The 23987-nt window shown below is 48.0% G+C and overlaps 1 protein-coding gene across 4 annotated transcripts in view; it reads left to right on the top strand.

The window, feature by feature from the left end:
* LOC146869886 (vesicle-fusing ATPase) overlaps window positions 1–23987 on the top strand; it is a 1522848-nt gene that overhangs the window by 362388 nt on the left and 1136473 nt on the right. For 3 of the 4 annotated variants that reach the window (XM_085623863.1, XM_085623829.1, XM_085623831.1), the window contains exon 4: window positions 7794–7833. The exons of the other annotated variant lie outside the window; for it this stretch is intronic. In XM_085623863.1, the coding sequence (XP_085479989.1) occupies window positions 7794–7833 (40 nt within the window). The remainder of the gene's footprint in view (window positions 1–7793; window positions 7834–23987) is intronic. 4 annotated transcript variants of the gene reach the window in all.

The raw sequence follows: 23987 nt of genomic DNA on the forward strand, positions 1-23987 counted from the left end.
TTATAAATACCTGCATCGTCTTTACTATACACCACTTAAGAAATACAAATTTAAATTAGCCACAACTGACAGATGCGAGCGGTGTCACCAATCGGAGGCAGGGTTCCTGCACTTAGCGTGGGAATGCCCGAAAATACATGAGTACTGGGAACAGGTGTTAGAGGCACTAGAGAAGATGACAGGTGGGGAAATCGTAAGAAGCCCGCTGATGGCACTGTTAGGATACACGGCAAAGGTGCCTAGCGCTTATAGGAAATTTCTGGCAACATCATTACTGCTAGCTAAACGGAGAGTGGCATGTAAATGGGGTCGGGGCCGAGCCCCGAAATTTAATGAGTGGTTGACAGACCTAACATATTGTCAAGACCAGACTGCTATATATGCCGAGATGGTACCAACTGCCTCCAAACCCAGAGATATATGGAAACCTCTCCAGGGATACCTACTCCTACACAGCTCAGTGGATGGGAATGCTGCTCCACATACAATAACATAAAGACTGGTAGGGCTGATTCGCAGGATATCTCGGGGGCGCTGACCTCAGCTCGCTGGGGCTGCTGATACTGGTGACCAACTGTATTCTGAACAATGACACTGTGACACTGGGGGATCGGATTGCTTGCCTCTGGTTGCTTTGTGCCTGGTAAATTCCTCCTTGCCCACACAGAATGTTACGTCATTGCTCTATGTGTTATATATGTGTTCGAGGCATGTGGGCTGCTGAATTCATATCTGTGCATAGATCGCCGCCTAGTGTTGGGTCCGGATGTTTGCACGTTGTTGTCCTGGAAGAGTCTTCGAAGTATCCTTGGATAGGTGACTCCTCCCCTGGACTACAGTGCGCATGGGCATCCTCTCCATCCTCAGATTGTTTTTTTCCGCCATTGGGTTCGGATGTGCTATCTTAGCTCAAGTTAGGAAAATATTTTGTCGAGGCCAAAAGGCCTTTAGTTCGCGTCGGTACTGTTTATCGATCGGTTTTCGATACAACCTTGTTAGTTTACTAACTTTCAGCACCGACTTTTTTCGCATTTACCTGTTCATCGACTACTTCGACGATGGAATCGAGGACGCCATTCAAGAGGTGTCCGGTATGCAATGCGAAGTACCCACACATCGACGTCCATCCGGTGTGCAACAAATGCCTTTCGCCGGACCACGACGAATCGACATGCATGGCCTGTGCCCGGTTCCGTTCCAAAAAGACTCTACGGAATCGACGAGCGGCGAGACTCGAGGCGCAGCACGCGGCACCGGCCCCAGCAGACATCTTCAACGAGGCCGAAGACGTCGAAGAATTGGAAGTCTTACCCTCCAGTCCCGTTTCCGAACACGAATCCGGATCGGACGAAGTCGACGAATCACTCTTCCACAGAGGTGAAGACGACACCGAGGTAGGAGACGACGAGGAGGCCTTAGGGGCCGAAGAGAGTAGCTCCAATGATGAACAAGGCCTACCTGTTCAGACCGAAGAAGGCCCAGTTCCACGGCCTATGGCTCCGGTCGAGGGATCGCCTTCGGGCCTTACCCGAGACCCATCCCGCAGTTCTTCGGCCCCGCCCTCGGGCCCGGCCTCGGACATTCAGCGGCAGCCATTACCGCTTAAACCAGCTGGTTTCCCTTCCATAAAACCGAAACCTGCTCCGGTTCCAACTAAACCGAAACCGAAAGTGGCGCTGGTCGGATCGAGGCCTTCCACGCCTTCGACGCCAGCGCGACGCGTCGGCACCGACCGCACCAAGAGAGACTTCGGTGCCGAACTTGAAGCGGGCGACGTCGGAGTCGACAAACGGAAAAAGGCCTTCGGCGCCGACAAACCTGCTCGGGTCCCGGCACCGACGCCACTGACACCGAGGGCTGCACCGCCTGCTGCGTCTCGCATTGCTCCCTCGACGACACCAAAGCCTCACGCATCGAAGACGTCGACGGTCATCTCCGCACCTCGACTCGATGAACCACCGGCGCCGAAAAAGTCCACGGCCGCCTCTACAAACCTGGTCGGTGCCAAAGCCTCAAAGGCGCTCCAAGTACGACCTGGTGCGACACAAAGCAGCAAAACCAAGGCTGCCCTCCAGGACCCGTCGGGTTCCGGTCCGATCGAAGCTCCAGCAGCCTCTTCGGTGCCAGCCAACATTACCTTTGGCTTGCCTCCGTCAACAATCCCGAAAATGTTCCAACTCAGGACACGGGTCACCCAGACTACGATTACACCTGCTGAGACGTCTCCGTCACGTGTCATCGACGCCAACACTGGCAGGATGATTCTCCACGAGCGAAGGATAACTTCGGAACCACCGTTGGACCCTTTCAGGATCCCACTAAAAAGGAAGCTGCCTGTAGAATCAGACCCTCTCCTTTATGAACCTTTCCACTCATCCTACCAGGAGCCACAACTATTCTCCCCCACACGTTCCGACACGGATGCGTTGGAGGACTACATGGATGACCAAGTCCCCTACCATGGAGACACAGACCCTGATGACCAGCAAGACCCTGATCACACTTGGGGCGACCCTGCAGACCCAGGTGCACCTCTCGATGCACAGGACCCACAACTCTATGGGGCAAAAACATCTCCCACAGAGGATACTGCAGCCTTCAACGCTCTTATTGAACGTGCTGCCAATAACCATGGGGTGCAGCTTCACTCTGACACCGTCGAAGATGACTTTCTTATGGACACTTTCGCATCTTCAGAACGGCATGTAAAGACTCTGCCCATGTTGAAAGGAGTCCTCAAACCAGCCAAGGACATTTTCAAGGAACCCACCAGGGCACGAGTGATAAACCCCAGGATTGATAAGAAATACCGATCAGCACCTGGGGACCCTACTTACATCAGAGGCCAATTACCACTAGACTCCATTGTCGTGGCGAATGCTCGCAAGAGGGCACACTCGCAAACGACAGGTGACGCTCCTCCCCCGGACAAAGAGTCCAAGGTGTTGGAGACCTCTGGCAAGCGAGTTGCCGCCCAAGCTGCCAACATATGGCGCATAGCCAACACTCAAGCGCTCCTTGCTCGCTATGATAGAGCGCACTATGACACACTGGAGCAACTATTCCAGCATCTCCCTGACCAGTTCAAGGAAGGCGCAGAAATTCTCATCAGAGAAGGACAGCTACTCACGAATGCTTCCATCAAGTGTGCACTAGATGCTGCAGACACGGCCGCCAGGGCCATAAACACAAGCGTCATGCTGCGACGACATGCCTGGTTACGAATCTCAGGATTCAAGCCTGAGGTACAAAACAATATACTCAACCAGCCTGTCAACCCCGACTATTTATTCGGGCCAGAGGTTGACACCACCCTTGAGAAGATAAAAAAGGACACGGACACTGCAAAGTCCATGGGCGCTCTCCAAACTCAGTCCTTTCGGAGCGGCTCCTTTCGTCGCCCCGGAAACAAGGGAGCAGGTAGAGGACAGGGGTCACAACAAACATATAACAAAGGCAATACACAGACCACCTACGATAAAAACACCCGGGGTGGATATCGTGGCTCCAGTACAAAGGGCAGAGGACGCGGCTACGGCAACACCAGGTCCTCCCCCAAGAACAAGCAGTGACGCCCTCTCCCTTCCTCCCGACCACATAACACCTGTCGGGGGAAGGCTACAAAGGTTCCTGTCCACGTGGAACTCCATCACCACGGACAGGTGGGTCAAAGATATTGTAAAATACGGTTACTGTCTGGAGTTAACCTCCACTCCACCCACAATACCACCAAGAAACCGTCCTATGTCCTCAGAGCACTTAACGCTCTTACAGAAAGAGGTGCAAAGTATGCTTCTAAAAGGCGCTATAGAGGTCGTACCCATCCACGAGCAGGGTACGGGGGTGTACTCCCTCTACTTCCTAATTCCAAAAAAGGACGGGTCACTCAGACCTATATTAGACCTGAGACCCCTGAACCAGTACATTCTTTCAGAGCACTTTCACATGCTCACTCTACAGCAAGTCCTTCCGCTTCTCAAGCAGGGAGACTTCCTAGCCACACTGGACCTCAAGGATGCGTATTTCCACATACCCATCCACCCCTCACACAAAAAATACCTCAGGTTCACTGTTCAGGGGCAGCACTATCAATTCAAAGTCCTTCCCTTCGGCGTGACAACAGCGCCCAGGGTTTTCACGAAGTGCCTAGCTACGGTGGCAGCACATCTACGGAGGCAGCATATACACGTCTACCCCTACCTAGACGACTGGCTCGTTCAAGCGAAGTCAGCCCAGCAATGTGCCAGCCACATGTCCCGCACCATTCACCTTCTTCACAGTCTGGGATTCTCACTAAATTACCCAAAGTCCCATCTCCAGCCCGCACACGTACAACAGTACCTAGGTGCGACTATAGACACTCTGGCGGCCACAGCTCAGCCAAATTTAGTGAGGATCAACAGCATACAACTGCTGATCTCCAAGTTCAAACCCAATCACTCACTTCCAGCGCGAGTGTTTATGCAGTTAATAGGCATGATGGCCTCCTGCATCTTCATAGTCCCGCACGCGAGATTACATATGCGCCCGCTTCAGGAGTGCCTAGCACGTCAGTGGAATCAGGCTCAAGGACAATTGAAAGACCTAGTGTTGGTGAGTGGTCGGGCATACAACTCTCTGCATTGGTGGAATCCACAAAACCTTTGCAAGGGCCGACCATTCCAAGAGCCTGTCCCACAGATAGTACTGACAGCGGACGCGTCTCTCCAGGGATGGGGAGCTCATGTACTCCACTACACAGTGCAGGGACTATGGACGACACAACAAAAGAAGATGCACATCAACCTTCTGGAACTGATGGCAATCTTCCTGGCCATGAAGGCATTCAAAGTACATCTATGCAACAAGGTCGTGTTGATCCGGACGGACAACATGACCGCAATGTACTACATACAGAAGCAGGGAGGAACACACTCTCCACAGTTGTCTCATCTGGCTCAGAGCATGTGGAAGTGGGCCATTCAGAGGAACATGTTCCTCATGGCGGAACACCTCCCTGGCAAGGACAACCAGATGGCGGATCTGCTCAGCAGACACAGCCACCAGATGCACGAGTGGGAGTTACACCCATCAGTACTCCAACCGTACTTCCAGCAGTGGGGTCATCCGGAGATAGACCTATGCAATGCGATATGGATGAACTGGTCCGGCAGATTTGCGTACGCTTTTCCCCCAGCGCCGTTAATACCGCTGGTGGCCCGCAAACTCAGACAACACTCCCTGACACTCGTCCTAGTTGCTCCCACGTGGGCACGCCAGCCGTGGTACACCACCTTCCTCGAACTTTCTGTGGTGCCGCATCAAAGGCTGCGGATCAAACCCGCGCATTTGACGCAGAACCATGGAGAGATTCAGCACCCAGATCCGCAACAGCTGAACCTGGCGATCTGGCTCCTGAAGTCCTAGAGTTTGGCTATCTCAACCTGCCACCTGACTGTATGGACATCATCAAGGAGGCCAGGAGACCCACTACAAGAGCTTGCTATGCAGCCAAATGGAAAAGGTTCGTCATTTATTGTGGTAATAATGACATTAACCCGCTGGACGCATCCATCCAAAACATCATCTGTTACCTCTTACACCTATACCGATGCAATCTGGCGTACACCTCTATACGTGTCCATTTGACTGCAATATCAGCCTATCTGCAAACCAGGCAGCACCTCTCACTATTCAGAGTGCCTGCCATCAAAGCATTCTTGGAGGGACTCAAACGAGTCATTCCACCAAGCCACACACCGGCTCCAATGTGGAACCTCAACTTGGTCCTCACACGCCTCATGGGTCCACCCTTTGAACCTTTACACTCATGCAAGATTCAATTCCTTACCTGGAAAGTAGCCTTCCTGGTAGCGATCACTTCCTTAAGAAGAGTTAGTGAACTCCAGGCACTAACCGTTCAAGAGCCATTTATACAGGTTCACGCCAACAGGGTCGTACTACGTACCAACCCCAAATTCATGCCCAAAGTAATATCGCAGTTCCACATGAATCAAACTATTGAACTGCCCGTTTTCTTCCAAAACCCACAAACTGTCGCAGAAAGGGCACTACATACACTAGATGTACGGAGGGCCCTCATGTACTACATCGACAGGACTAAACCCTTCAGGAAGACAAAACAACTGTTCGTTGCCTTTGCCCCACACCACAAAGGTAACGCCATCTCCAAAGCAGGGATAGCCAGATGGATAGTTAAGTGTATTCAAATCTGTTATCAAAAGGCAAAACGCACATTAACTATTCCACCACGAGCCCACTCAACACGCAAGTTGGGGGCTTCCATGGCTTTTCTAGGAAATATTCCCCTGCATGATATATGCAGAGCAGCCACATGGTCCACTACACACACATTTACAAAACACTATTGTGTAGACGTGCAGTCAAAACAGCAGGCAGCTGTAGGACAGGCTGTTCTCAAAACACTTTTTCAGACCGCTGCAGCTGGCACTGGTAGCCGCCGCTAATAGAGGGCACTGCTATGTATTCTATGCACAGATATGAATTCAGCAGCCCACATGCCTCGAACTGAATATGCTACTTACCAGTATGCATCTGTTCTTGGCATGTAGGGCTGCTGACATTCATATCGCCCTCCCTCCTCCCCGGCGCCTGTAGCAGCTGCAGCTCTCAGAATTACTGTATAGCATGGTCATCACTTTCTGTATCTACTCCATCACTGCCACAATGGCGAAAAACAATCTGAGGATGGAGAGGATGCCCATGCGCACTGTAGTCCAGGGGAGGAGTCACCTATCCAAGGATACTTCGAAGACTCTTCCAGGACAACAACGTGCAAACATCCGGACCCAACACTAGGCGGCGATCTATGCACAGATATGAATGTCAGCAGCCCTACATGCCAAGAACAGATGCATACTGGTAAGTAGCATATTCATTTCTCATTGTACTAATTTGGCTTAAAGAATAGCTCTATTGAGTCTGGCACCGATAGGGGGCCGAACGGTAGAAACCGCTGGGACTGTGCTATGGCTCTCTGCACATTGTAATGCTATCAGTTGTTGTGTATTATGTTAAAATCACAAATAAATTTATAAATAAAGCTAAGACACTGCACAATTGTTAGTTCAATTAGGTGATGGACTCCGCGTCTGGGTTCGCGGAAATGTTCAAGAAATAAACTGACGTCAGAATGTATGAGTGGTGCTTATATGTGGCTCAGTTAGTCACGTCCAGAGAAGAAAGTTGTCAATGTGAAGTCGCACAGCACTACCTACTGGCATGCAGGAACACTGCTTTTACATTTTCTAAATCCAGTCTTGCACCTGGGGAGATCTCCAAGGTGAGGACTCTGTGTTTAGATGACTCGTGCACCGAAAAGAGCATCACCAAAGGTAAGTAATTTATTCTTTAGAGCTCTCCAGTCTCAGCCTTCTAGGCCACCAAAGTTTTCGGTGCGGTCTAGAACGCCTTCTGTATCTCACTTTGAGTCCAAACTTATTGAATGTGTGTCTGACTTTCCATGAGTGATCCATAAAAGGTGTTAAGCAGATTAAGTTCGAGATGCTGACATCGTGTATACTTGGAGACATGTAGGGAATTAGCTCAAATCCCAATAGGGCAAATTCTTCAATTCATCCTTCCAAGGTTCGTAAATTAATCGCACTTAATTTGGGTGGTAATAACATCTGCTATTTAAACACTATTAGATAAAACGTCTTTTCACTGTGATTTTAGTCAAGGGCTTTTTTTCAAAGCTGCTCTGAAAATTCCTAAACTGACTAGTAGTTATCCAGTTCATCTTCCTGACCTGTGATTGTGTTGTTTTCCAGCGGAAATGGGCCGGGCTCTCCATCGGGCAGGAGGTTGAAGGTAAGACTTGCTCACAAACCTTTTTAGGCACAACTAAGAGAGCTCTGAAACCGTGAAATTGTCCCTGTTTTTTTTTTTTTATACCAAATACTATATTTGTTCCAATGCAGTTGCCAGTTTAAAGCTTGCCTCTTGAAGTTACTTTAGTGAAGATTGTATTCAAATGATTCTTAAACCCCTGGGAATCTGCGAAATTCGCAGTGCGATTTATAGAGGAAAAACACATTTGTGGCCTACAGGGTTCAAGTCTACAGATGAGTTTACAGCAACCTGAAGAGTGTGAACAAGTTTACTTGCGTTATCCTAGAAAACTGTGAAACTAGTTTACAAAGAGGAACCTGGGAGCTACTTATTGGTAACCGCAGCATAAAACAATGTGGTTATTATCGTAGACAAACGACGGGTAACCTTAGATAACCAACAGCAGAACATTGTTGATCTCACAAGGTCAGTAACTGTCCTTCTAGTTCTTATTGTGAAGGATGATAAAGATATGGTTTCACTGAGGATCTCATATGCCCCTGGACCAGCTGTGAGCGAAAACCAGGAGTGTGATTCTGGGCCACAAATCATGAGAATGAGTGACGTGGTAGTTAGTATTAATTTCATCCGCAAAATCCAGACCTAATGCACAAAGACTCTGTGCCTTGCAAGACAGACTTGGACAGTAAAATAAACCGTTTCAGCCACAATTCTTGTAGTATTAAGTATGTGGACAATTGTAAGAGACAGAGGAGAGGACTTAACAATACTGGTTAAGCCCAATATAGACCAAACATTGACAAAGCCAACAAGCCTGGCTTTGGCAAACCTGTGATTTTTATTTTTTGGAGAAAACAAAAGTTTGCAAACGTTAAAAGTATTAAGAAGTAAAAATGGCACCTTCTAAAAGTTACATGCATATGTTAACGAAAACAGGAAGTAAAAAAAAAAAACCATAGCAAAACAAAAGCAGAAATTAAAGCACAGAATATCCTACCAGCCATACCACTGTAGTGGACTACCTTTTAGGAGGATGTGGCCATATGTAAGAGACAAATGCCATTATTCACAACAGTGATAATTTCTCTCTCAGACAAACACACAGACACACACACATTGCATTAGTGTCAGATGTAATAGATGGCCTTTGACAGGTATGTATTTGATGCATCTCTATACAGAACTGATGCCTCGGATTCAGCAAACGCATGTGTTCGTGTCTGCAAATTATCCAGTTCATGTTTTACTTTGTGCTTGTACTTATGTCGATCCCTGTTCTTTTTTTTAAAATTTATTTATTTCTTTATTGTTTGAGTGAGTACACAACATTCACTTACCGGCATGTACTGAATATGCAATGCTGTACCACATCAATTACAGTTTAATTAACTTTTTGCTGCATAAGGTCACTCTTCCCGTTGCTTTACATGAATATAAAAAGGACATCATTTCAAAACTCCCAACTCCCCCCTCACCCCCCCATACCAGCTTTCTCCTTGCAAATGTATTTTATAGTATACTTTAGGTTGGCTGTTGATTATCACTGATTCGCTCTTCCAGACTGTGAATATCATCCAATTCCTTCCCTGTTCCTTATGCAAAACCTGAAGTAACAGGAAGCAAAACTAAATCTCAGGACTGGATACTTTCTAGACTAGGGGCTCCTTCAGAGTATCTTTGTCCCCCTGAACTCGTTTCTTCCCTCATCTTCTCACCAGTCAATGAGGCTAACGTACAAGCACACTGGAAAGTGTGAGCTCTTGCCCAAGCTGCTTTCAGTAGGTTAGTAAGGTCGTTTCATTATCTGTTGCTCTCTTCAGGTATTGCAGAAAGCAGCGGGTTTTCGACACTCTTGAGAGATATAAGATTTGAGATATAAGGAGGAGAAGCAAGTGTCAAGACAATATTCATAAGTTGCCTAGAGTTGCAACATGGTCAGTTTTTTACCGGTACAACAGGAATGAAAATTGGGAATATCAGTAAAAGCTAGAAACAAGAACCAGAAGAAACCACTTTGAAGATATTTTGAAGTCTTTTAAGCTATTCCTAAATAATAAAGCAAACACAATCAGAATTGCTAAGTTAGATAACAGAGGGTTTTACACAAGCTGATATTCAAGTACCAGTTGCAGGCTCTCGAGCAATCTCAAAATATGAACAAATGGCCGTTATTTTCTAATAAACATGGCAAGTGCAGCGCTGCCAGTCTGCCTATGTGTGACATTTCTATGTTGGCATGACATCACTGTGTGACATTACCAGGTGTTTTACTTATGTTACACTTTGATTGACATATTATCATAAACATAGTCATCAATCCAAGCAGAGAAATGTCATCCACCATCTTCTTTCAGGGCTATAATCATGAAAACTTAGTAGAGTAGTTGCCCTTACCGCAATGGAAATCCCAGCAGCACAAAGTGCCTACATTGTGGCCTCTGATCAGATCAAACCGCACTTGGTAGTAGTAATTCCCTGAAGGACAAGTAGCACCATCACCTACTTAAGTAAAACTTGCGTATCCCCTTCACACCCTCAGGCCCCTAAATGCTTTGATGTCACGGACAACAGCATGGTTGTTCAGGGGAAACCCTGTTTTGGAAACCAAAAAACACACCAATACCCAACACTGCTGTGGATACCTGCTTTGGGAAAGCTACAATGTGATAACACAAATAGACATAATGGATGCATTAAATGAGAAGGATCATGTGCCACTTATGTGTACAAGAAAATAATTCGTTACACCTTTAGTTAGTCCTCATATTGTACTGTGTGAGTCAGGCTAACCTTTAACTCTTGCATTACTGAACTTGTAGTTGTGCATTACAACCGGAAAAGCAAAACCACAAGCACCAGAATTCAAAGGTAAAAAAGCAAGACTCAAACTGCTGACAGAGACAACAATTACCACTATAATTGTTTTTTTTTTTTTGTATTTTATTACCTCGCACATATTTTTAGTGCTAGCACAGTCAAGGCAAGAACATTATATTAACATTTGGAGCCAGATGTACGATGCTTTTTTTTAGGTTGCAAACAGCCCGATCTGCAGAATTGGGCCCTTTGCGACTGGAAAAAAGCATTTTTCGATCTACAAAGCCTTGTTTCGCGATTTGGTAACTATTACCGAATCGCAAAATGGGTTTGAAATTTGGTATTAGGAAGGGTCGTGTTAAGGGCATCCCTTCCTAATAGCGACATTTTACCACCTACTTCAAGTAGGTGGTTACCCATTCGCTAATGGGAAGGGGTCAACAAGGGACCCCTTCCCCTTTGTGAATGTTTGTAAACATTTTTTAAGAGCCAGAAGTGGTTTCCCGGAATACTGCATACTCTTAAAAAATTCAAAGAAAACTTTTTTTCTTTCTGAAACGCATCCCTTTTTCCGTTAGGGAAACAGGCTGCATTAAAAAAAAAAAAAGAATCTTTATTTATAGGAAATCACAGACATGGTGGTCTGCTGACCGCAGCAGACCACCATCCCTGTGATTTTTGCGATTCCCATTGGGTCGCTGACCGAGACCTACCTCATGCGGTAGGTCTAATTACGATCCACAGGGAAATGCTGAATGTGTGAAACACACATTTGTATATCACTTTTTGTGATTGCCTAATATTGAATCACAAAAAATTGCTATTAGGTCGTCGCAAACACAGAGCTATGTACTTCTGGCCCCTAACTGCTGTGCACTATGTGACCACACTGAGTATCTACAAACCCGTTTAATTTATGTGACAATTTGTTAGTGCAGTGATGTGGGGAAAATACAAAATGTGTGGTGTTCTGGCAACTGATAAGTGACGGACAGCAATGCTGTAACCCTAGCATTTTGTGGAAGTTCATTTGAAATTGCAAATCATACTGCAGTGCACGGAAATAGGAGGATGATGAAGCAGCACAGTTGTTTTAATTGCGGAGTCACCAGGATTCAGCAAACCGCCCCCCCCAAAAGGCTCATAAAATAAATATGAAATTTAGCAAAAGCTCGTGTTTTTTGCTATCTTTTAGAAATATAAACTTGAAAATACATGAGGAAATCGCTTTTCATTTAGTGTGTAGTTGCTCCAACTATTCCAACATAGTTGTTAAATAAGAAACAGTATTGTAGTATTTAAAAAACAAAATACACTGATTTTTCTCATAGTCATGTCTCTGTACCAACATCTGGGCTTCAGAGAATTCCACAACATTGTCAGTTGGCCATCATATGTTTCTTGACAGTTTTATATAGTGCGGACATGGCCCAAAGGAATTAGAGCGCTTTGTGAGCATCAGATTACATAACACAAGGTCAGATTTCTTTTTTTTTTCTTGGGGTAGAGATATTAAGGGATTTGCCCAGAATCACAGAATGTTGAGCTGACACCTGAACTCTAAGCTGGTTCTCCAGTTCTAAAGTCGGCAGTTCTAGCCAATAGGCCACATCTCCTCTTCAGTTCTTCTAAGAAATATGATAACACTATTAGGGAGGAGGATTTTGTGAGCACAATGGGAGGAAGAGACAAGTCTGACCTGAAGGGATGCCCAGACAACTAAGGCGAGAAGTCTTGTGTTTTTTTAAATAACACATTGTATTGATTTTCTATAAAAACAGAAATTGGTACAGTCTACATCATAAATTGCTTTTATCAACCCTAGCCCACCTTCCCGAGTTGCCTTCCACCGCTCCTCTGTCATCCCAGCCCTGATTAGTCCTTAGCAGAAGCTTCTAGTGACCATGGGCTTCGAGGACATGGTTGCACTAGAGTACGTTGGTATTGGGCCCAATCCTTTCATATCTTCTGGTGCTTATGTACACATCCCCTGGCCGAATAACCCAGCCTCCCTCGCCCCGTACAGTGGTCCAGCCCCTTCATCCACTTCCCCACCAACGGAAGTCCCACTTCTTTCCAGTTCTGCGCAATATCCCTTTTAAACACCAGCAGGCCAATCCATAACAAAGCTAGTTTGTATCTATTTCTGTCACGTTCCTCCTCCATATGCAACAGTGTCGGCTTCGGATGATGAGGGAAAGTCCACCCTGCACCATATCTAAGGCAGATAGTACTCCCTCCTGGAAGGTGGCAGTAGTCTCACAGTTCAAACCATGTAGAGCAAATCGCTGTTGTCTGCATTACATATAAGTCAGAGTGGTGAATTGAAGCAGAGTGAAGAAGATATCAACCCTCTTTGCCACAGTTTTTGTCTAGTGAAATATGGATGATGCAGATATTTCAGTTGCATGAGTCTGAACTGAGAGGCGATGGCTGAATATTATGTGGGGGAGGCTCTGGCTTCTCTCCAGTCGTCTACTGGCAGGGGTCCCAAATCTCCCTCCCAAGCCTCTTTCAAGCATGGGATGGAGCCAGGAGTATTATTTATTAGTAATTATGTATTTGTGTAGTCATATCTTCTTTCAATTCCCCCTTCAATGCTTTTGCTTCTAAACGTCTGAAATCTGGGAACTCCGCTAGTCCAGTAGTGTAAGGTGACCTGTTCTCAGGACACCCCCGCGCCGCACGGCCACCAGCTGTGTGGGTGCCCCTCGCCCCTGCTCGCAGCCTCGTTGTGCCTCGTTGTGCTGTTTTGCCGCCCTAGCTGCCTTCCTCGCTGCTCCCTGCCCCTCCGCCGTGTGTTCGTAATTTATTGTAATTTATTGTGATTCTGCTGTTGTTCTCATTGCCTTCTGTTTTGTCTCTGCTGTTGTCCCCCTGTGCGCGTTTATATTGCCTTGTTTAACTTTAGTGTCGTCCCCCTGTGCCTTGCCCACCCCCCGCTGCCGTTCACGCGGCCACGCCCCCTTTCGTTTTGTGTCCTCCCCGCTCCCAGCTGCTCCTCCCTCCCACTTGTCCATAAATGGCGACCGCGCGGCGCAGGTGAGTGTGACCTGTTCTCAGGACACCCCGCGCCGCACGGCCACCAGCTGTGTGAGTGCCCCTCGCCCCTGCTCGCAGCCTCGTTGTGCCTCGTTGTGGTGTTTTGCCACCCTAGCTGCCTGCCTCGCTGCGCCCTGCCCCTCCGCCGTGTGTTCGTAATTTATTGTAATTTATTGTGATTCTGCTGTTGTTCTCATTGCCTTCTGTTTTGTCTCTGCTGTTGTCCCCCTGTGCGTTTATATTGCCTTGTTTAACTTTAGTGTCGTCCCCCTGTGCCTTGCCCTCCCCGCTTCCCGCCGCCGTTCACGCGGCCACGCCCCCTTTCGTTTTGTGTCCTCCCCGCTCCCGCTTCCCAGCTGCTCCTCCCTCCCACTTGTCCATAAATGGCGACCGCGCGGCGCAGGCGAGTGTGACCTGTTCTCAGGACACCCCCGCGCCGCACGGCCACCAGCTGTGTGAGTGCGCCTCGCCCCTGCTCGCAGCCTCGTTGTGCCTCGTTGTGCTGTTTTGCCGCCCTAGCTGCCTGTTTCGCTGCTCCCTGCCCCTCCGCCGTGTGTTCGTAATTTATTGTAATTTATTGTGATTCTGCTGTTGTTCTCATTGCCTTCTGTTTTGTCTCTGCTGTTGTCCCCCTGTGCCTGTGTGCGTTTATATTGCCTTGTTTAACTTTAGTGTCGTCCCCCTGTGCCTTGCCCACCCTGCTCCCCGCTGCCGTTCACGCGGCCACGCCCCCTTCCGTTTTGTGTCCTCCCCGCTCCCGCCTCCCAGCTGCTCCTCCCTCCGACTTCGCCATAAATGGCGACCGCGCGTACGCGCCGATTGTGCGCCAAAGGCAAGCCCGTCCGCGCCTGGCCCGCGCCCAGCGCCAGAACCCCTGGCCCCCGCCGTTGCCAGCCCACCCGACGGACCTACGACGCCGCGGCCCTCAACGCACTCAATGCCGGCCGGAACCCCACCTGCTGCCGGGCCGCCCCGAGACGCATTCACGGACCCTTCACCTGCACAACCTGCAAGTTCACCTGCCTCCGAACCTGCACCGCGCCCGCCAAGCCGAACTCCAGCAGCGACCTCAAGTGCATCCTGCTCAACACCCGCTCTGTCCACAGACACGCCGTGGAACTCTGGAACCTCCTCGACACAACATCACTAGACATCGCCTTCCTCACTGAAACATGGATAAACGCCTCCTAAGCCCCCGACATCGCCATCTCCATCCCGGATGGATACAAGATCATCAGGAGGGACCGCGTCAACCAGACCGGAGGAGGCATCGCCATAGTCCACAAGAACACCATCCGCATCACGACCGACGCCGACGACACCTTCGCCACCGCCGAACACCTCCACTTCCAGATTCACACCGACCCAAAGACGACCCACAGAGGCACCCTCATCTACTAGACCCCCGGGACCACGCAAGCAATTCAGCGAAGACATCACGGACTTCATCAGCCCACACGCCCTCCCCTCCGCTGACTACATCCTCCTAGGGGACCTCAACTTCCACCTGGAGAACAACAAGGACCGCAACACCGTCATCCTGCTGGACAACCTCGCCAACCTCGGACTCAAGCAACTGGTTAACACCCCCACCCACTACGCCGGCCACACGCTTGATCCCGTCTTCTCATCCAGCAAGCACATCACCTTCAGCCACTCCACCGGACTCCACTGGACCGACCACAGCTGCGTCCACTTCGGCTTCAGAAAAACCACAACCCACCACCACCCGCATCAGGTTCCTCACAGGAGCTGGAGCAAGATCACCGCCGACCAGCTCACCACCTCCCTCAGCCAGAACCCACCTGCCAGCACATCGGACCCCAACGAAGCAGCCCGCAACTTCACGCAGTGGCTGACTGCCTGCGCCGACGACCTCGCACCACTGAAGAACCCTCCCAGCAGACCCAGAAGCAAGAAAGCCCCCTGGTTCACCGACGAACTCAAGGACTCCAAGAAGACCTGCCGCACCCTCGAGAAAGCCTGGCTCCTCGACCAGACCACTGACAACATGACCGCCCTCAAACACGCCACCCGCAAGCACCACCAGCTCATCCGCACCACCAAGAAGAAATCACTGAAGGAGTGACTGGACAACAACGCCCACGACAGCAAGGAACTCTTCAGCATCGTCAAGGAGTTCTCCAACCCCAGCACCGGCAACAACGACATCACCCCGTCACAAGATCTCTGCATGTCCCTCGCCTCGTTCTTCCACCACAAGATTGCCGACATCCACAACAGTTTCGGCGCACCATCCTCGCACCCAACCACCGAACCAACGGCCCCCTACCGCCACCCTCCGCACCTGGACCACGTTGACCACCGAAGACACAGCCCGCACGATGAACACCATCCACTCCGGTTCTCCAACCGACCCCTGCCCCCACCACGTCTTCAACAAGGCCGACTCCACCATCACACCCCAACTCCGGGACGTCATCAAAACCTCCTTCAACACTGCCACCTTCCCGGAGAGCTGGAAGCATGCCGAGCTCAGCGCCCTACTGAAGAAACCAACAGCGGACCCCACCGACCTCAAAAACATCCGCCCCATCTCGCTCCTCCCTTTTCCTGCCAAAGTCATCGAGAAGATCGCCAACAGACAGCTTGCCGCCTTCCTCGAGACGAACGGATCCCTCGACCCCTCGCAGTCCGGTTTCAGAGCCAACCACAGCACCGAGACCGCCCTCATCGCAGCCACCGACGACATCCGAGCCCTGCTCGACAACGGGGAAACAGCAGCACTCATCCTCCTGGACCTCTCCGCAGCATTCGACACTGTCTGCCACCGCACCCTAGTCCAACGCCTCAGCAACACCGGCATCCAAGAGAAGGCACTGAAGTGGATTACCTCGTTCCTCGCCGGAAGAACACAGAGTCCGCCTCCCCCCGTTTCGATCCAAGGCCACCTAAGTCATCTGCGGCGTCCCGCAAGGATCATCACTCAGCCCCACCCTCTTCAACGTCTACATGAGACCTCTTGCAGCCATCGCACGCCAGCACAACCTCAACATCATCTCCTACGCCGACGACACCCAACTGGTCCTCTCCCTCACCAGAGACACCGCCAGAACGAGCCTACACGGAGGAATGAAAGACGTCGCCGAGTGGATGAAGAACAGCCGCCTGAAACTGAACTCAGACAAGACGGAAGTCCTCATCCTGGGACCATCACCCTCCGCCTGGGACGACTCCTGGTGGCCCCCAGCCCTGGGCACCGCCCCCAAGCCAACAGACCACGCACGCAACCTGGGCTTCATCCTGGACTCCTCCCTCTCGATGACCAGACAAGTCAACGCCGTCTCCTCATCATGCTTTCACACCCTTCGCATGCTTCGCAAGATCTTCCGATGGATCCCGACCGAAACCAGGAAGACGGTCACCCAGGCCCTTGTCACCAGCCGACTGGACTACGGAAACACCCTCTACGCCGGAACAACAGCCAAGCTACAGAAAAGACTCCAGCGCATCCAGAACGCCTCCGCCCGACTCATCCTGGACATCCCCCGACACAGCCACATCTCCGGCCACCTGAGGGACCTGCACTGGCTCCCCGTCAACAAGAGGATCACGTTCAGGCTCCTCACCCACGCACACAAGTCTCTCCACGACCTGGGCCCCAAGTACCTCAACGACCGCCTGACCTTCTACACGCCCACCCGCCAGCTACGGTCTACCAGCCTCGCCGCCGTACCACGCATCCGAGGAGCCACCGCCGGAGGCAGATCCTTCTCCTACCTGGCGGCCAAGACATGGAACTCCCTCCCCATCCACCCTCGGCTGACCTAGGACCACCTCGCCTTCAGGAGACCACTCAAGACCTGGCTGTTCGAGCAGTAGCGGACCCCTTCCCCCAAGCGCCTTGAGACCCTTCCGGGTGAGTAGCGCGCTATACAAGTGTTATGATTGATTGATTGATTTGATTGATTAAGGTCTGAGTACATGTCTAAGCTGCAGGTATCTAAGCAACTGACTACAGTGAAGCTCAAACTCTGACTGCAGTTCCTCAAAGGATTTCATCCTAATCCCTCACATAATTGCATCTAGTCAAGAGATACCAATGACATCCCACTGGTGAAATCCCTGCAACTGAGACACTTGGGGAAGCTACCTCCACACCCATAGTGGGGTATCCTGTGTGAGCTTGTTCTTCCAACTTTGTTAATATCGTGACCGGATCACCACCTACTTTGTGACTAGTGTTAGAGTGATGTGTTGTTCCTCCATACACGAGATGTTGTACCTGTAGCCCTCGCATCGCCCATCTTTGGGCCACAAGAACGTGGTTACCCTCTGTGTCATACCAACACTCATTCAAAATCACGCGGTGGGATGCCCTTTAGTAAGACATCATGCCGGCTGCCGATATTCCCCCCTCGTCTGTCAATTTAACACATTTCTGTTTTGGAATTCTGTATTGCCTGTCCTGCCAGTGAGCCTCCTTCCCCCCCCCCCCCCCCCCTCTCTCCATCCCCCGAGAGTGGAGTCGATTTTTATGAAAAGGTTTTGCGGGATTCCGAATGGATAATAGGCAGCTAGTGCCGTCATTTTAAAGATCCGTGATTGCTCTAGAAGTGATATGGACAAAGGTGACCAGAATTTAATATCTCTTCGGAGTCTGTCAGTCTGCGGTTTCATATTCATCTCCCAATCACATTGGGTAGTCTGTGTAGTGTATACACACTAATATTTAAAGCCCTCCGTCACGACACGCATATAATGGGCCCATGGCAGGTCCTTCGAGGATCACTGACCATATGTAGAGAAGATTGGGATTTATTATTCTGTAAACTAGTACATTTACAGAATACCTGGATAATCTGCAGTATTCTTGGTCCTGGCCATTGCAGATCACTTAGGAAAATCAATACATTGCGTATAATGCCATCTTGTCAGCTATCCCCTGTGCCGAGTCAGTGTTTCACCTGGGCATCTAATCCACTTTGCTTGTGGTTCAGTCGCGATAGTGGAGAGAGCAGTGGGGCCAGTCGATAGCCATGCCTAGCGCCTCATCGTTCTCAAAACTCATCTGATGTGCTGTCCCCCACCCTTGCTTGTGCCGTCCGCGTAGTGTACAGTAATCCCACATTTGTGGGTCCAAAATGTAATCCGTCAAGCAGAAGAAACGAGAAGTCCCTTCCCACCGACTTAAAGTCAAAATCAGTGAAATTTTGGCAATGGGCCCTTTGATCTGCCCATTAGAGCCAACGCATTGTGACCTCTTCTATTGTTTGTCTAGTAGCACAGCTAGGCATAAAGCCCGGTCTGTCCTTTTTAACAACTTTAGTCACCGTATTCGCAAAGGGCCTTAGCTCAAATTCTAACTTCTGTGTTCAACAAGGGTAAAGGGCAGTACGACATACACCGGTTTGTGGAGCACAAGTCTTGTGCTATTTTAATTTTTAAAAAACGTGTTTTCGTATTGCTGCCACTGCCACGTTTTCACATTATTATATCCACGCCACACTGTGTTTTAACAGATATAGGGTTTTTCTACAGTCATTGAAGCTTGTTTTATGATGAGGAACATCCCTGCTCCTCAAACAAGCTGAGAGGACTTTAGAAGAAATCCCCGCTCTAGAAAGGAAATAGTGTGGCTTTGACACCGAAGTAAAAACGGGCCAGTTACAGCATTACAAAACATATCTGTGAAAATGTATAAATGAGACATGACTGGGTACCTTCTTGGTTGCAGACTTCCCCGATTCCATTTGTGAAAATAAAGCAGCCTTGTACGAAGCCTGGCTGAGGCCGTGTGAGCTCGGGAGCTGCTGCTTTGTACAAATAAAAATGAATCCAGCAATAGCGGACATTTAAATGCACCCTCCGACCTGCCAGTGATGGGAAGTCACTGAGTGGCCAGTGGCAGTGAGCTTGTACAACACCGATTACATTGCGCATGCACTTCTGACCCTCCCCTGTTCCACTCTACCTCCGATGCTACCGTGACCCCGGAGCAAAATCTCTTGTTGATAGGGATCCATTGGAGTTGTTGGAGGTGTTGCCGTGTGGCTGTGGCAAGGTATGTCGAGGACCAGTGTGGCTGCGGTGTTTAGGACGTTCTGCAACTTCCTAAGCTCTTTCTGGGTGAAGACGGCATAGAGTGCTTTGCCATTGCCCAGTCTGCTATTGAAGAGTGCGGGGGTGACCGTCTTTCTGGATTTGGTGGGGATCCATCTGAATGTCTTTCGAAGCAGGCAGAGTGTGTGGAAGCACTCTGGCGGTTCATTGAGAGCGAGGAGTCCAGTATGATGTCAAGGTTGCGTGCATGATCCGTGTTATACTGTTGGAGTTTAAACTACTGCCAACTGCACTTGAGAATTCTTTAGGATTCTTAGAGATGCAGCGCCTTCTAAACTGGCGAAATCTAGTGAAATGCACTCATCGCCCACATGTGAACTAATTCATGGAAAATATTAGACAGATCTGTGACAACACTGGCCATAAAGAGGACGTTAGGGTAATTTCACCCATATCTGATCCAACTTTAGTTCCATCTTTCTCATTAGCTAAAGTGGGCCCAGCTGAATTAAAGCTTATAATTGGGACCATGGACACCGCGCAGTGTCCAGCCAATCCCTGTCCTTCCTTCCCACTGAATGATTTCTGTCAAGAGTTGGTGCCTGTCATATCTAAGATAATAACCAGTTCACTTATGGATGTGCATATTCTAGATTGCTTGAAAAATCCTGGGTGAGACTACTGCTAAAATACAGACATTTTTAGATCTTAAGGCTGTAGACCAGTTGCTGGAACCACTTTGTTTGATAAATATCTTGAAGAAAGTAATACCTTGTAGCTTTCTTTACATCTTGAGCATTACAATCTGCTGGAAAGCACCAGTCTGGCATTACATGGGAATGGTGCAGAGACTTTTTAATTTTGATTAAGATGAGGGAAAGATTGCTCAATGCAGCAGACAATGCACCGGCAGCACTATTGGTGCCCTTGACACTAAGGACTATACTACCCTCATACATCACTTTTAGTAATTAGTGTGGGTTACACCTTCCTCCTTTGAGTAGTTTGAGGCGTTTCTGTCAAATTGGTCATTTCAGTTTATTGGAAATGAGAACTTTGCTCCCGCCTCATGTCTATTTTGGATGTCTGCATAGTTCACTCCAGTCCTCGATACTTTTTAATGTTTATATGAAGCCTTTTAACAATCTGATGCCTTCACAGGGGCCTTCACAGGGGCAGCACACTATATACTGATGACACCAAAGTGTTCTCGACCACAAGAGGAATTTTAATAGGTTTGACTATTGATATTTGCAAATGGCTGAAGCAGAGTTGACCGGCTCCCAACTCTAGCAAAACTTGGTTGCTGCCTGTGGGTTAGAGGGTTGCAGTGGGCAAAATCTCTACACTCACTGTAATTGCAAGACAGTAGGAGCTTGTGCTGTCAACCTTGCAAAAAAATGTAAAATCTGCAAGTGGTCCTAGACAACCATTTTACTATGGAATAACGTACAAGTACTGTTTGTGCTTATACACGCTAAGCTATAGTTGTTTATCTCTGAAAATAATTGAGCCACTTTAACCTGGTCCAGATTGGATAACAGAATGCTCTTTTTACATAGCACGGCCCAGAAGGTTGTGGATAGAGCCAGAAAATCATAAATGCTAGGGCTGTTTTTGTGGTTAAGCATTGGGAGCACCATGACCAACTGTTATTAAATTACACTGACTTTCTACCAATGGCAGATTAGGCGAAATACCACGTTTTGGTCATGATCCACAAAGCTAACTAGCCAACTGGTCCAGGTAATCTGCCTTTTGGCTTTACATTTTATGTTCTAAAACCCTATGGCAAGGCTCTGTTGGTGCCATTAAGTAAACAGTTCGGCGGCAGGCAGTGGAAAGTAGCTGGACTTAAATGGTGGAAAACCTCCTATTGGACTTAAGGAAGAGCTTGTGTCTAGAGAGCCTTAGAAAAAATATAAAAACATTTGATGAAAGCAGGGTCGAGCCCAGACATTGTGCTGGCGCCTTCATGTTTAGGCACCTTATAAATTGACTTGGAGGGCATTACTTTTCTCCAATAAGCAACTTTATGCCTGGACTGCTGTGGGGAAACTGAAGTTGTGGCAAGTGCAAAAATGCATGCGCACAAAACAGTTTGTGAAGTAGCAAATGTGGTTCATAATGTCTAACCATATCTCTTGCATTTGTTAGATTTCTGTAGATCTATAGATAATAATATAAATAAAATGTGCGATTTAGACATACAATTTTTCCTGGAGTGTCATGGAGAATTTTTGGAAGGCCAAGGCCTATACCTCATCTGAGGTTTCCGTGGTTGCGTACTCTTTGTTTCCAAAGGCAAGATACTGTGTACATGTTACCCATGTGATCTGGGTGTTAGAGGTTGCAGGGAGTGGTGGGTCAGAAGGTGTTAGGCATGTGGGATCACAGCAGCAGATGTGATGCTAACTTAGGGCTTCCAAATATTTCAAACTTGCTGAGCTTTGCCTTTTGATTTGTGGATGTGAAATCCATCACTGGATTCAGACTGTGTTTTGAGTAAACCATTTATAGTCCTTTTTTCATCCTTTTCACATAAATAGTAAAAAAGCTGAATTTACATGCACCAGCATTATCAACTTGATATAAAATCAAGAATAACATTATGATGGGCCATCAGACGCCAAAAGAGTAACCAGCTCCGTCTACATCTCATGCGCAAAGATTGACCCACCTACTGTTAAATTTGTAAATATTTTAGGAACTGTGGGAATTCAATCGCTAGTAGCTTGCTGAAAATATACATAAGTGGGAAGCCTCCAAACTGAGTGGCTATGATTTATTCAGTAGATGCAAAGGACTGCATGCTGCTATTTCATTCGCCGTGCCTTATAAAATTTTGAATTCATGAAGTTAACTGTGCAGCATGCTTCATTTGGCTGACTTCGGAGGGACTCTGTGTTCTCCATCTCTCACTGTGAGAAGTAGGGAAAAAAGATGCACTCTATATATTATTCTGTCGAAGAAGGGAATGCTTCCTTCTTGTTCAAGATTGACGGTTTTGAGGATTTTCTTTTTTTTGCCGGTCGCCAGTAGAAGCCCTACTCTGTCTGTTGGTAGCTGAAAGTTATTCCACTTAACAAATTACTTAATTATCTGGTGGTCTTTTAGGCGGTGCTTGAATTACAATGAACGATTCAGTCGCTGTGATTGATCCTCTGGTTGGATTGAGATACACGAAGACTGAAAATAAGAGGACTCCAATCATATTGTTACACCAGTAAATTTGAATTCATTAATAAATAAATGTGCAGATGCAACCACCTTAAAAGAAGAGCGAAAAAAGTATTATTACCAGGAGATAATCTCTGCAAAAAATACCTAACAAGACCTCTTTAAAGCATTGTAACATCTGAACAACCGGAGCTCCATAAGGAATATTCTTTCTCTTCCCAAGAATTAGTTGTTATTCTATCAATGTTCTGCCAAGACAAAGTGACCAGTAACCTTACACCAGTTATCCTGATGCTAGAGGAAAACAACATTAATTATGACCATTTGCCTATCGGAAGCAATGCCTTTACTTCTCTTGTACTAAAATGATAATCTCATGCAAACCCTCAGGTTACCACTGGAAATTTGTCAAACAACAACAACGAAATTGTTTAGTCAGCCATTGCTCCTGCCATCATGTTTAAATGAATACATAATTCACAATAGTGATGTTTTCTTTAACACACCTTTTGTTTGACCCTTACTGAAAATAAACTCTCATTTTAGTGAACACTCGTCCGGTCTCACTCTTACAAAACATGGCCGAATTATTGGAAAAGGTAACCACTGATAACCTCAAGCGTTTGTCGAAAACAACAGTCTACTGGATAGTATGCAAACGATTTTCAGACCATGGTTGGCACCGAACCAGTAATCATCTCAGTCATAGATGACCTCAAGATGTTGGCCGTCAGCGGAGGTTTAGGAGTGGTCATACTCCTGGAATCATTCACTGTGTTGGAGACTATTGACCATGACGCGTTATTGCTACCCTTATAGAATTCAACCATTAAAGACACTGTGCTTACTTGGTTGATTTCCATTAGTACTCAGCAACTTGAACAGGGGCCTTTGTCCTTGGCACCATCCCCTTTATGTGGGGGGAGTCCCACAGGGATCCGCCCTATCAACTCTATAATTTAACTTATATGTCCTAAGCCTTAAATCCCTATCAACGATGCTTAATGTGATAACCTACCTGTACACTGGCAGCACTCAGATTTATGAATCTGAGAAATGTCTGGGGAAAACCCTATCACGAGATAAGTCTGTATCAAAGCTATGAGGCG

The sequence above is a fragment of the Triturus cristatus genome, chromosome 1_1 (genome assembly GCF_964204655.1).
Source record: "Triturus cristatus chromosome 1_1, aTriCri1.1, whole genome shotgun sequence".
Lineage (NCBI taxonomy): Eukaryota > Metazoa > Chordata > Amphibia > Caudata > Salamandridae > Triturus > Triturus cristatus.